Source organism: Semicossyphus pulcher, unplaced genomic scaffold, assembly GCF_022749685.1.
Source record: "Semicossyphus pulcher isolate SPU_LCO1_2020_fin unplaced genomic scaffold, fSemPul1.0.p SCAF_3, whole genome shotgun sequence".
In the NCBI taxonomy this organism is placed as follows: Eukaryota; Metazoa; Chordata; class Actinopteri; order Labriformes; family Labridae; genus Semicossyphus; species Semicossyphus pulcher.
The window spans coordinates 20,069,982-20,083,580 of NW_027211704.1; the positions used below are offsets into that span (position 1 = coordinate 20,069,982).

Consider the following 13,599-nt stretch of genomic DNA (forward strand, 5'->3'; position numbering starts at 1 on the left):
TATCTTAAAGAGCTCATAGTGCCCTATTGCCCCTCTAGAACATTGCGCTCCTAGTTCCTGGTTTGGACTCTTTCAATCACAGTTGTTGAAATGATCTTGTATGCTGATGAAAGTCAGAGATGAGTTACAGATGGATGATTGGATGGATGGAGGCAGACATAAATCATTCCCAGGGGAAAGACCTTCACTGTTGTCAAGGTGAAAGCAAAGGCCTCGACATTTATTAATATCCTTCTGCTAACAGGTGGTTCATCTGTTTTTTTTTAACACTCTGTTCATAGAAGTTTGTTTCAAGCGTGTCCATTCAAATACTGCTACCGAAACTGAATGCAAATGCACTTTATCTGTGGGAACACTATGTGTGCCTGCCTCCCCTTCGCAAGCAGTCATACGCCTTTTTGTAACTTTTTCATCTTTCTTTCATCGAGTCTCATTTGCATGAATATTGGCTTGTTTGCGTGCATCAGTCTTGCAGCTGAGTCCTGCTGTTCTCCACTGATACCAACCTGATTCTGTCCAGTATTGTTTTCCTTTCTCCTTCCAACACAAAGCACGTCACGATTAATCTTCATCAGCCTCTTTCTGTCCATCCAGTGTGTCAGGTTACACTTAACCTGCTCTTCATCCCAGCCTGTAACAACATCAGGAACATACAGTTATGTATTAATACCCATAGTCACATTTTTGGGAGCCTTGTGGTGAGAATACGTTTTTTTTAACCGTTAAAAAAGTCATTCTGAATGTTGAAATCAAATATGTAATTTGCATTGCAATATGTCAGTGTGTCTTTAACACTGGCTCTTGGATGCACCTGTCATGTCCATGAATGATATTCTGCTCCTCAGGACTCCACTCCCACAGAGGGGTGAGCTTGAGCTATCAGACACACAGGACTTTGCAGAAAGAAGACAAGGAAGTTATAATAAATCGGAACCGTTTGTGTACCTGTCATCATGTCTAACTCGTGGTTATTTCACGATAAACTATTACCTCGAGGAGGATAAACATTTAAACCAACATCTTGTCCAAATAAAAGGGAAACGTCCTGTGGGAGTGGTGGATGGACAGGAAATGACACTTTTTGAGGCTCATTCTGTTTATTTTGTCGACCTTTGACACACGTGCCTGGCATTGGGTGGGAAAGCAACTCTGTTGATCCGCGCTTTGGGAGCCTGCTCGTGACTCATTCAGTGTCCCAGGTCGGTCCTGTCCCTCCGCCAGCAGGACTGCAGGGGCCACTTCATTCTCGGAATCATCGCTTTGGGACCGCATGGAGACCAGGTCCTGCGTCAGGCGCGCAGCTCAATGTCCTGGACCGGATCCTAGAATAATTCAGAGCACCAGACACTACCTCTACCTCTGTGGGAGCATAAAACATGCGAAAGCTAAGTCGGGGTGTCTCACAAAGTCAAACAGGGAACTCCCTCGCCGTGTCCGGGCTGTTTCTCCGCTGAGCGCGCACTCCTCCTCCTCAAAGCATCCGTGAACATGTCCTCGGGTCTGCCTCCCTCCAAAGCCCTCTACATCGGGATGGAGGTAGTGATCGCCGTGTCCTCGGTCATCGGGAACGTGATGGTGGTCCTGGCTGTGCGTATTAACCGCTCTCTGAGGGACACCACGTTTTGTTTCATCGTCTCCCTGGCCTTGGCTGACATTGCGGTCGGGGCTCTGGTTATCCCGCTCGCCATAACCATAAGCATCGGACTCCAGACGCACTTTTACAGTTGTCTGCTGGTCGCCTGCACGGTCCTCGTCCTCACTCAAAGTTCAATCCTGGCGCTGCTGGCCATCGCCATCGACCGCTATCTGCGCGTGAAAATACCCATGAGGTAGGCACAAAGGTGAATTCATGCTACTTTACCGTATGTTGTCTGATTTAGAGCAGCCTTTGTGTCTGGACCGCTGCTCGGACCAAGGGCACCCTGTTGTTTGTGAGCACACAGGACTTTAATATTAGCTACAATCACAAATGACTGTTATGAAGTGTACAGGTGTCTATTCACTTAATTAGTTTACAGTGATTTTCACGTGGGACTACATTAATCAGCCTCCACATCTCTACCGGAAATTACAGTGTGTCAGAGATAAATGAATTAATTTTAATCCCATGGCGGTTTTCAAATAAATTCAAATTATATTTAGAGTCATTATTATATTATTGTTCAACCACTACTCCTAACCCGAGTGTGCCCATGATTTCCCCCAAAATAAAGGCTCAAAAGTTGAAAAAAGCCATACCCATATCATAATCAGAAAGGGTTGGAATGAGGGAAAATACTCTCACATTAACAGCCCCATGCCCAAAATGAAAATCACTTCAGAATCAGAAACACTGTATTTATCTCCAGGGGGAACTTTGGGGGTTATTGTTGCTCTGATACAGAGAGAAGCATGAAGAATATGGTGAATATAAACAGAACAAAGAAATATGTGAAATATGTGCATGATACAATAAAATTAGAAATAAAGATAAAATGCTGGGGAATGGGATGTAGTTTTAATTATAAATGGCAGAATAAGGGTTAAAAACAACACAACATTGTTAAATGAACAGAATGAAATGAATACTTAAAGAAGGACTTTTTTAGATTCAGTGATTATCTGCTTAATATTTTTCCTCTAACATATTAAGGCTAAAATTTCAGCTTCAAACGTATTTGTTCCAGACATGGAGGTTGTCCTAGATAGGTAGTTATTTATAGTTACATTACAGACAAATATATATGCCAATTTATCTACATTACAGGACGTGCGTTGGGATGCTCGAGGTCGCAAAACAAAGGCCAAGGCCCATTCTGCATTTATCTTGCTGTTGAATTTCACATAAGTTAGGAGCTGCTTTCCAGCCCGAGCTCAACATGCACAAGAAGCAGGTGGAGGCCATAGATGTTGCACTTTAATCCCTTTTAATCTGGTTTGTTAATAACTAACATGATGGTAATCTTGCACTGGCACTCCTGCATGCTAACAGAGACTTTCAAACTGTCTTGCTTCACTGTTATTTAACAGAAAGCTCAAGTTTTTCACTTTAAGTTGCCTCATTGAACAACAAGCCTGGAACGAGTCGGCAGAGAATGCATGATTGGTCAATGGGCTCATGGTGGCTGCTTGATGGATTGCATAATTTTTCAAGCTGGAAAACAGCACACAAACATGCACACGCACACACACACACACACACACACACACACACACACACACACTGCACACTCTGTCACACAGTGCACAATCAACACAGGTTGGGATAAACAGAACAATTAGGGATATATTGTGTAGTGTTATGTCATTATCATACTGTTATTTATCACTGTGCTGCAGGGTGTCTCAGCCCTTTTCAACAGGCAGCCTTAATATTTGTACTTGCAGTAGTATACAGTATGTAGTAGACAAAGGACAGAAATTGGCATCAACATGAGAAAATGTGGTTAGGTGCTTTCCTTCAAGCAAAAAGCACATTTTATAGATTCACTGCCGATCCATTTTCGTCATACACTCTCATCTGGACGTGTTCAAATGTTCAGATTTCAGGCATCAGTGTTTTATAGTCTCGTAGGTAGGCAATAAGACGAGCCAGAAATTGAGTCCCTCCTCCCGAAACCACCCCCGGGATTCGGTTTAACAGCCACTGATTGCTTTTTATAGCGGAAGCACACAGTCGTGATAAGGTTGGTGTGTCTGAGATTTCCAAAGTATTGCTCGTGTGCTCAGATGAAGAACAGCATTTGCACCTGAAAGATAAGGCCACTTAAAAGTAGAGAGAGAGGGAGCAGAGTTTTATCCAGACAGCTTTTGGAGAACAGTCAAGTGTGCAAGAGAGTGAGAGTGCGCGAGTAAAACCCGGACACTGAGTCAGCACTTAAAGGTTGAATTACAAAAATCAACAGCCCAGTCAACCACAGGGACTTTTCATGTCCGTTCGACAATGACTAATTCATGGATGTGTCCAATCGCAGACGGTTGAGTGGGAGAGAGCGGAAGAGTGACATCCAGAGAATTGCAGAAACTCGTGTTTGGAAATGACTCCCACAGTTTTCCTGTTCTGACCGGAGAGGTGTCTTGCATGTGTCAACAGTGGTTGGCAGGAAAAGAGAGACTTCAGAGCAAGGCTTTGTCTCCTGCTGCCATCCCAGATCCTACATATAGACCTAAAAGATGTGAGAACTACAGGACAAATAACTGGAACATTTTCTAACACAAAACGGTCCACACAAACTACAACCTGAGAGCTTTTTTTTTGCTGGTCACAAAATTTAAGCTAGTTTTAGCTAATTTAGCTAACTATTTCTTATAACAGACATTATCAAGCCTGTTTATGGACCTTATGATGAACCTCCTCTGCTTGAATGTTTCACATAGATTGTTCAAAAGGATGGTATATATCCAGTGATGTCACCGATTGCTTTGCGGACACCCCTTTTAAAATCTCAAGTTCGGCATTTTGGCCGTCGCCATATTGGTGTTTCGGAACCAGAAGTGACCGTATTTGGAAGACAGGGTGGATACGCATGGCTATATTTCTATTTCCATCTCTCTGTAGTAGCAACTTGTCAATCATTGGTAGCCACTACCTCAAGCATATCCTGCTTTAACATCTATTTAAGTCCGAATTGGACCTTAAATTACAGAATAACATCATGCTATATTGAAGACTCGAAACTAGGAATTGAGATCATGAACTTATAAGGAAGGCAGGTTTATTGACGTGATCAATCAACAAAGAAAAGGAGGCATTATCTCCTCTGGTTTCTTGCAAACAGGCTGCTTTTTACAACCAGTAGAGTTAAACAAGGTTTAAGGCAATTCTAAGCTTAATCCAAAAGGTAACTGGACTTCGTTGAAGGTCTTGAAGACTTTTCACCTCTCATCTGAAAGTCTTCTTCAGTTCTAAACTGACTGGTGGACAGAGGCATAGTGTAAGGCACTTCCCCATTGGTGTCACTTTGAAACCAAGAGACTATTCCCACTTCTTTTATCCAGTCAACGCTGCTACACCATGTTTTAGCATTTACAATTACCATGTTAATGTGGTAACAGTGGATGCTGTTCAACAAAAGTTACATGGTCTTGCATTTAGAGTTGAAACGGTGCCGTATGATACAATCATTGCAAAGCAGTAATATTATAAGCTTTAGTAGTTCAATCATATACTAATTAAAATTAGATATTGATTTTGAACAAATATATTATTTTGGAAAATATTACATGGCACACAAAACTGTCTTTCTCAACACTTTCTTCTCCTTTTCCCCGGTTGCTATAGCTACAAGCGGGTGGTGACCCCTCGGCGAGCTGGCACGGCCGTGTTATTGTGTTGGCTGGTGTCCATCATAGTGGGCCTCACGCCCATGTTGGGCTGGAATAACCTGCAGCATCTCCGCGACAATGGATCCAATATCTCTGATGACCTCTTGGTGACCTGTCGGTTTGAGACGGTCATCAGCATGGACTACATGGTCTACTTCAACTTCTTTGGCTGGGTGCTGCCCCCTCTGCTCCTCATGCTGGCCATCTATGTAGAGATTTTCTACATGATCCACAAGCAGCTCAACAAGAAGGTGAGGACTTCCTCTCTGCTTTCTTCTTCAATTTGAAATCAAAAGACTATTTTAAGTTATTAAAACCCTAATGTGAAGTAATTATATTAAAGCTCAGTCTATACGCTGACGATGCTCTTTTTTACCTCTCTGTAGGTGACAGCGAGCCACACAGACCCCAGCCGTTACTATGGCAAGGAACTAAAGCTCGCCAAGTCGCTCGCCCTGGTTCTTTTCCTCTTCGCTGTCAGCTGGCTCCCCCTTCACATCCTCAACTGCATCACCCTCTTCTGTCCGGCCTGTGTCAAGCCAGATTTCCTCATTTACATCGCCATCATCCTCAGCCATGGCAACTCAGCCGTCAACCCCATCGTTTATGCTTTCCGCATCAAGAAATTCCGCACGGCATTCCGTAAAATCTGGAAACTGTACGTGCTTTGTCAGGACCCAGTTGGTCGGCTTCCCCAGAGAGGGAGCCAGAGAGGACAGAGTCACGAGAGGAGGCTGAGGCAACATGATGATGATGACGATGATGTGTGACCTCTGGCTACTTATTGGATTGCTGTGTAACTTTTATGTTCCACTCCACTGGTTGACAGAGTGGAAGGGACTCGGCTGTATTTTAAGGCTCGAGGGATTACCGGTCAGATGGGTCTTAATGGCAGAGAAGAACGTCAGAGGGGTGACAGAGATGAGGACTGTCTGATTTCCTGTCTGATCGAACACAAGCATGACAAATCAGCACGGAGATGGGATTAACATCCTAAATCAGACTTTCATTCAAATAATTGATTCTTTTGTCAACTGGCTGACAAAACAATGTTGATGTCATATGGGATAAGGGGCTTCTCATAAACTTCAACACCAACCTGTTGAGCTTGAATCAATAAGTATATAGCTGTAGCACACGCGGTACAGTAGTTGTGTATGCTGTATTGTATTTTTGACCTGAACTTAAACTCATCGCCCTTTTCATGTGAATGACCTCAGACAGCTAAGCATTGCATTATGTGCTTCACAAGTTCTGTTGCTTAAAGGACAGAAAATGTAACAAGGAGGAACTAAGGACTTGAGTTGTATGACTCTTGTAACCAGTAGTGGGCAAGCAGGAAGTTTGCGCAACTGGCTTGGTGCTGACCAGGACACAGGAGGTGCCTCTCTGGCTGCATGGATAGAGAAGTATAACTCAGTTGAAAGGAGAGCCCAGGATCTTTGTTGCGATGAACTCCTAGCTAACCACATGCGCTAATGTCATTTGACGCAAGCCCTGTACAGATGCAAGGTGCATTCAAGGGCATGTGAAGATACAATTTTTACTACGTTTCTGAGACCATTAGTCTGAAATAATACTAGCTTATAGATGTAGCTTAAATAGCACAATGCTAACAGAAGAAAATACTTAATGGTCCTCATTTAGTAGCTGTAGAAACCATGGACCCATGTTTAGTAACTATATCACTGTAACTACTGTGAATCTTATTAATGTTGGAGATCTGTCAATCCAATGAGCGTCATTTGATCTAGTTGATAATCATTTTTCAGATTAAGGATGTGTCCTCAGTCCCTTTCCTCTACAAGCTAGGTGTCTAGTATCCCTTTCTTTCTTTCCTGACCCTGTGTGATGAGGTAGGCATACCAATATAGTCTCATCACATCCTCCCTGTCGTTGCTACATGGGTGGCTTAAACTGACAAGTATTAACCTTTAGAAAGAGTGAGATTTGACATGAAGGAGTCACATTGACACAGGACTATTGATACTTTTAATATATAAACTAATATATGTATAAAGCTGCTGTATAGAATTCACCTCACTGAGCAAACAGCTCAGTATCTTTGACACGTTGTCTTGCAGCTGTTGATCGAGTGAGCAGATTGGGACATCAACCCTCTAAGCATCTCATCAGATTGTTTTTTATGACACACAATAACTGGAGACTAAGTAAGAGAAAAGAACGTGTCAGAACGTGGTGAGCCCTGGTTTAAATTCACAATGTGCATTAGCAGCAGGAAGCATCTAAAAGCAATCTACGCTGTGTGACAGGAATAGCATCTTACTCTCTCCCCTTTTCTGTATCGAGGCGAAAGCTATCAGCGGTGGGAGGCCGTTATAGTGAGCACTCATCGATCTATCAGTCGGCAGAAAAATGAGGACGTTATCAGGAGGTAGGAGTCGGAGAGTGAGGTGGGGGAAAGGTAGAATGATTATTCTGTTTACAAGAGGAGCGCAGCTGAGGATCTCTTCAGGTGTTTCCATCACTTATGAGGTCAACATCGAGGGCACCCTGCTGCTTTCCCACCCAATAAACGGGCCTTTTAATGTGACCTCTGTCTTAACCTGCTGGAGCGCTGTGTTACGACACATACAGCAAACACACATGCTGTATGTCCTCATTAGACAAGTGTACTCACTGTATTTCCAATGCTGTATTTTGTTGTGATTCTTATCTCACTCTGTGCTCATGTGAAATGCTTTTTAAAGCCACTATGTGTAGAAGATATTATAGCACATTTTATATTATAATGACGGCATGTGTTTAAGTAGAAAAATGAGACAATCCAGAAGACAATGGACGACGTGTGTCGCTTTTAGCCCTTTTTTTCTGTGTCCCCGGGTCGGACCAATTTCTGGGTGGGATAAGACTTTAGCTGCATTCTACTTTAGTTTCCATTGGATGTCTAATATGTGTAGTAATATCTATAATAATACATTACACCTAGCAAACTGAAACCTTATACTACTCTAAAAATTAAAGAGGTATTGACATGATGCCAGAGCTGCCTTGATTGCTGTCAGAAGTTGTTCGTCTTTACGACTGCATTGCATTGGGGGATATTTTGCACACAAAGTGTCCAGTGCTTGCATACTGTAATATTTCTCCATAAATATTATTATTATCACCTACTGATTTAAAGTAGTATTTTGGCTGTAGGTCTAACAGTGTAGTTTCTGATGTTACCACTAGGGGCGCTAAAGTCTGCCATTTTTAATTCTACACATAGTGGCTTTAAGTTTTGACCTGTTTACTTTTTCTGAACCGGTGTAATAAATTACATATGATCTGTGCAATATTCCCAGCTGTACATTTATAATATCAAAAGTAGTAGTATCATTTAGTGCTGGAGGCTCAGAGTAGAAGGTGCTAATATGATGAGCTGTTTTGTTAGTGAATTAATAGGTCAATAAATGAAGTCAGACCACAGACTCTTGATCTTGGCTGAATGTGTACATTGTGTCAAAGCAGTCGGTTTTACCTGCTGTGCTGTTAGAAAATACACTTCCATCAAACAATGCATGAATTGAATGGTGTTATAAAGTAGTTGGAACATAAGGAGTACATAGCAGAGTACGTCTTTCCTACTGTCACAGACAAGGCTCAGTGGTTGTCTCTCTCTTGTAACAGTCACATGTCGAAGTGTCCTAGGGCAAGACACTGAACCCCAAGTTGCCCGCAAAGGCATAGCCATCAGTTTGAATGTGCATAGATCCTGATTGGAGATTGGCACAGAGGCCTTTGCCATCAGTGTATGTATGTATGAATTGGTGAATGTGACATGTAGTGTTGGAAGTGGTCGGAAGATTAGAAAAGCACCATAGAAGTACGGTCCATTTACCATTTTAAGTCGTGACTATATTTATAAAGCCAAAAATCACTGGTTTCAATTCAGGGGCAAAGTCATTTTGACGTGCCAACCGCAGGTGTCACAATTAACATTCACTGCTGCTCTGCATTGCATATTGGATCAGGTCAAATGTTAATGTAATTACTTCCACCTCTTATTGCGCTAATGTCAGGCGCTTACTGTTAAGGCCCATGCAAAAATTCATGTTGACATGTACACATTAGGGAAAAAATCAAGGAAAGGGAAGTCCAAATCCCCCGTATGCTATCCTTTCACTTGCTATTCATTTGATGTGCTTTGACCTTACGGCTAAATATTGTATTTCTTTTGACTGATATCTGCAGTGCAAAAGACTCTCATACAGGCTCTCATACATTTAGAAGCAATAAACACAACATCTCTGATGCTAGTAAGGCTGTCAGGGGTCAGGCGATTTATCATCATCTGGGGATTGGCACATGTGTGAAGCTACCTGGTTTTGGTACTTGTAATAGAACACAGACTCAAAGGCATGCGCAGTGTCTGTTATCCATCGTACAAATAGAGACAGTTTCCAGCTCTTTCTGGGGTCAAACACACATTTTCTCTTCCCCCTGTAAAGCTGTAGATCTGCCTCCCAGCTGGTTTCAAGCTGGTGGCTGCAGGACTCCCCTGTGATGTCTCACAGAGTTAGTGTGGAGTTGGAGCAGACTGCCAAACAGCTGAGAGGTGGTGCTGTGAAAACAACTCGGCTTCAGCAGCAGCTGTGAACATTTACTGCTGCAAGAATACAATAGCTGTATATTTCTTCTTATCAAACGGATACATGACACGCAAATGAGTGTAACTTGGATTCATCGGTCTGTGAGGAGGGTGTGGGTTGTGTCAAGACTGTCAGCAAGAATTTCCCACATATTTACGAGCACCCTTGAGTTTGCAGCTTCCTCACTGAGGTGAAAATCTACAGTCAGATGCCGTAACGTCCCTGTGTGAACTGCGGCCAGAGAGATGCAGGCTCTGTGAGCACGACAGCAGAGAAAAACAGAAAAAGGAAAACAAGGATTTTTCTATGATCTGATCCTTTAAGCATTCATTCTATAAAAGGTAGAGAAACTTGCAAGTACAGCATAATAATAATTTGATATTGGCTTTATTTGTTCCTCTTTTTGCTCATTACAATCACAAACTGCCAACTCCACGTGCACGATGTCGGGCAGACTGTTATAAATATGGGTGTCATTCTTCACACTGGCATCTGGTGACGGAAAGTGGTCAGTGCTGCTCTCTGCTGGTCGCTGCGCTGTATTGAACACATTTCAGAAACCAGGCTTCTTCAGTCTGACCGTGTTATGACATTTAATATGTCATCAAAATATGATCAACTCCTATATGTTTGCATATACTGTATGTCCTGTGATATAGTATTGGATAATATAGATTTAATGGATGAGTGACACATGTAGATTTCCAGTAGTCAGTATCAAATCGTAGGGTAATATCCACTTGCAGTAATTTTATTTTTACAAGAACAACCCTTATTTCTAAGGGGTTAAACTGCATTGTTTTTGTGTGCAAACAAACACCTATCAGCCATAACATTATGACCACCTTCCTAACATTGTGTAGGTCCACTATTGCTGCCAAAACAGCCCTGACCTGTCGAGGCATGGACTCCACCAGACACCACAATGTTAGCAGCAGATCCTTTCGATCAAACTTGTTTTTCCAGCACATCCCACAGACACTCGATTGGATTGAGATCTGGGGAATTTGGAGGCCAAGTCAACACCCTGAACTCTTTCAAGCCATTCCTGGTGGCCAATTTGAGCTACAGTAGCTCTTCTGTTCGGATCGGACCGCATGTGCCAGCCTTGGCTCCAAACGCACATCAGTGAGCCTTGGCCGTCCATGACCCTGACGCTGGTTCACTGGTTTCCTTCTTTGGACCACTTTTGTCCTGACCCCTGCAGACACCACTAGAGCCGCAGTTTTGGAGATGCTCTGACCCAGCCGTCTCGCCATCACAACTTGGCCCTTGTCAAAGTCGCTCACATCCTTACACTTTTTCCTTTTTTCCTGCTGCCAACACATGAACTTCGAGGATAAAGGGTTCACTTGCTGCTTATCATATTCCACCCACTGACAGGGGCCACTGTAGCGAGATAATCAATGTTATTCACTGGATCATAATGTCATGATGTTATGGCTGATCGATGTATTATAAGTATACAGTATTTACAGGATCTTCAGACAAGAACACTGAACACATTTGTTAGGCCTGATTTGTTTCCTGCTCTGAATGATTTTTTTTCCCAGTTTATCCATCAGATCAAAATGTTACATTCTGGGAAGCTCTCATGAACAATGTTTACTGCTCGTATCGGACTTCTTTCAGATAAAGCCTCGAGAAAAAAATAGCAAGAGGCAATACTTCTACAGAACATGTTGAGAGACAGGATGGCACAGGAGATAAAACCCGTCAGCAGTGTGTGAACTGCATATGAAAAACACTCGCTTCCCCTCAACACATGGGAACAGAGATTAAAAAGATGTTTCATATGGGAGTCGATGTTTGCTCCAATCTTTAAGATCAAGAGAAGACAGACTGCTGACGTATAGGTGCTCGTGATGTGCTTGAAAACACCAAACATCCTGATGGTTACTGTTGCTCTACGTGATCCTTTCACCGTCTCATCAGCACCTTCAGACATCAGAGACTAAACATGTAACAACCTGATATTATCAATCAAGTAATGGAGAAAATAATCAGACTAATCCATAATAAAAATCATAGTTGCAGACTTTACAGTAGTTCAAAGTGAGCTGCACTTAAACCCTCTACTTCAAGTACAGTCCTGCTTTTAGATTAATGCATGAGCAGTTAGTTCTGACCAAGTAATCTGATTGGACAAGAGGCATTCCATGAGTGCTGATGTAGAGAACGTCACAGGGACTTTTGACTCTGTGTATCACTCCGCCTCAGCCACATGCTCTGAAAACTGTTAACAATACAGCAGACCGTGTATGTCGACATTGATCAAGCTGGTACCTCTGAGTCACACAGCAGATTCTTATCTCACTGGTTGATGATGAATTAAAACAAACAGATAAATGTACATGATAAAAGTAGACGATCTGTGGTAACCTGTAGACACAGAGCAGCAGAATGTTTGGATTGCTTGGCAACAACAGTCGAGTTTCAGATAAGTTGTGGAACTAGTTGAGTTGGTGGAGCAAAAAGTAATCAGTTGTTGATTATAACTTTTTACTGCTATTTGCAGATTATATAACTGTTCAAAGTAATATCACACTCAAGGTCGTGCTGTTGTACTGAATATCAGTACGGCTGTGATTATCTGCAGCACTCAGCCTGCAGCCTCGTGCCTACGACCGAAACACAGCCGTGATGATATTCAGTACAACACTCCCTCTTAGACGATATTGCTTTAAAGCTCCTGTGAGGAGTTTTTAGCTGATTATTAAATCGACTGAAATTGATACTGATGCCTCTTTATGAGCTACAAAAGCATACAAGACCATCGACGACAAGATTGATTATCTCTATGTAGTTATTTTTAACTCTTGTAACCGCTCCCAGGGGGGGTAGGTGTCAGATGAGGTGATTTACTTTGCTCTGCCAAATCAGCCTTTTCTGCGATATTTTCCACAGCAAAGGTTCACAGCAAGTGATACTTTTGAATGATAAAAGAAAGCAGGATGAGTATTTTTGTTGAGAAACACTGCTTTCAAATGTAGTTCCTCATAGCTGTAAATATCCTGAATTGACTGGGGAATTTTTCTGCATAGTTTACTTTTGGTAGTATTAATATTCTTTAGTTTACATTAATGAATAACTCCTCCACCATTGTTGTCCTAGTTTATTGGGCTAATGCAGCACAGGACTGTCTAGCAGATCTGTCAAATAGGATGCCGTCTTCTGATAGCATGTTATAATTACTTGTCTTTATATATGTGTAATGATTGATGGAAAATTTGACGTATGTGCATTTACACTTTATGTTGAAAACAATAATAAATATATACGATCATAATGTCTCAATGTATTAATAAGAATATAATATACAACTCATATTCAAAGTTGCACGTTTTATTGAAATCGTTTAAAAATTACAAAATAAAAGACGCCCTATAATCAAGTCCCAGCAAGCTGCAAATAAAAACAAATCTACCAATAAAACATTTACTTTCAATGATTTGGTGCTTTTGTGTAGTTTCATCCCTGCAGACGTGTGCACAGAACAGTTCACACCCTGAAAGTGTAACAAAGATATCACAGTTTCCACACAAACATGTTTGATATGTTGACAGTACATGTAAACGTCTGAGTTTACTTCACTTAACACAGCAACACAATATTATGAAAGTCATATATAAATAGTTAAGACATGACAAAATACCCGTATTGTTTTTTTTTTTTTGTTGAAAAATTAGTGACAAAACAC

At 41.8% G+C, this 13,599-nt stretch overlaps 1 protein-coding gene across 1 annotated transcript; it reads left to right on the plus strand.

Moving 5' to 3' along the window:
* Positions 1-1,270: 1,270 nt before the first annotated feature.
* On the plus strand, positions 1,271-6,488 carry LOC138605800 (adenosine receptor A1-like). Its single transcript, XM_069678241.1, is given in 4 exon segments — positions 1,271-1,310; positions 1,313-1,829; positions 5,261-5,555; positions 5,691-6,488. Coding segments are annotated over 4 exon segments (1,236 nt in total). The 3' UTR covers positions 6,075-6,488.
* Positions 6,489-13,599: the final 7,111 nt, after the last annotated feature.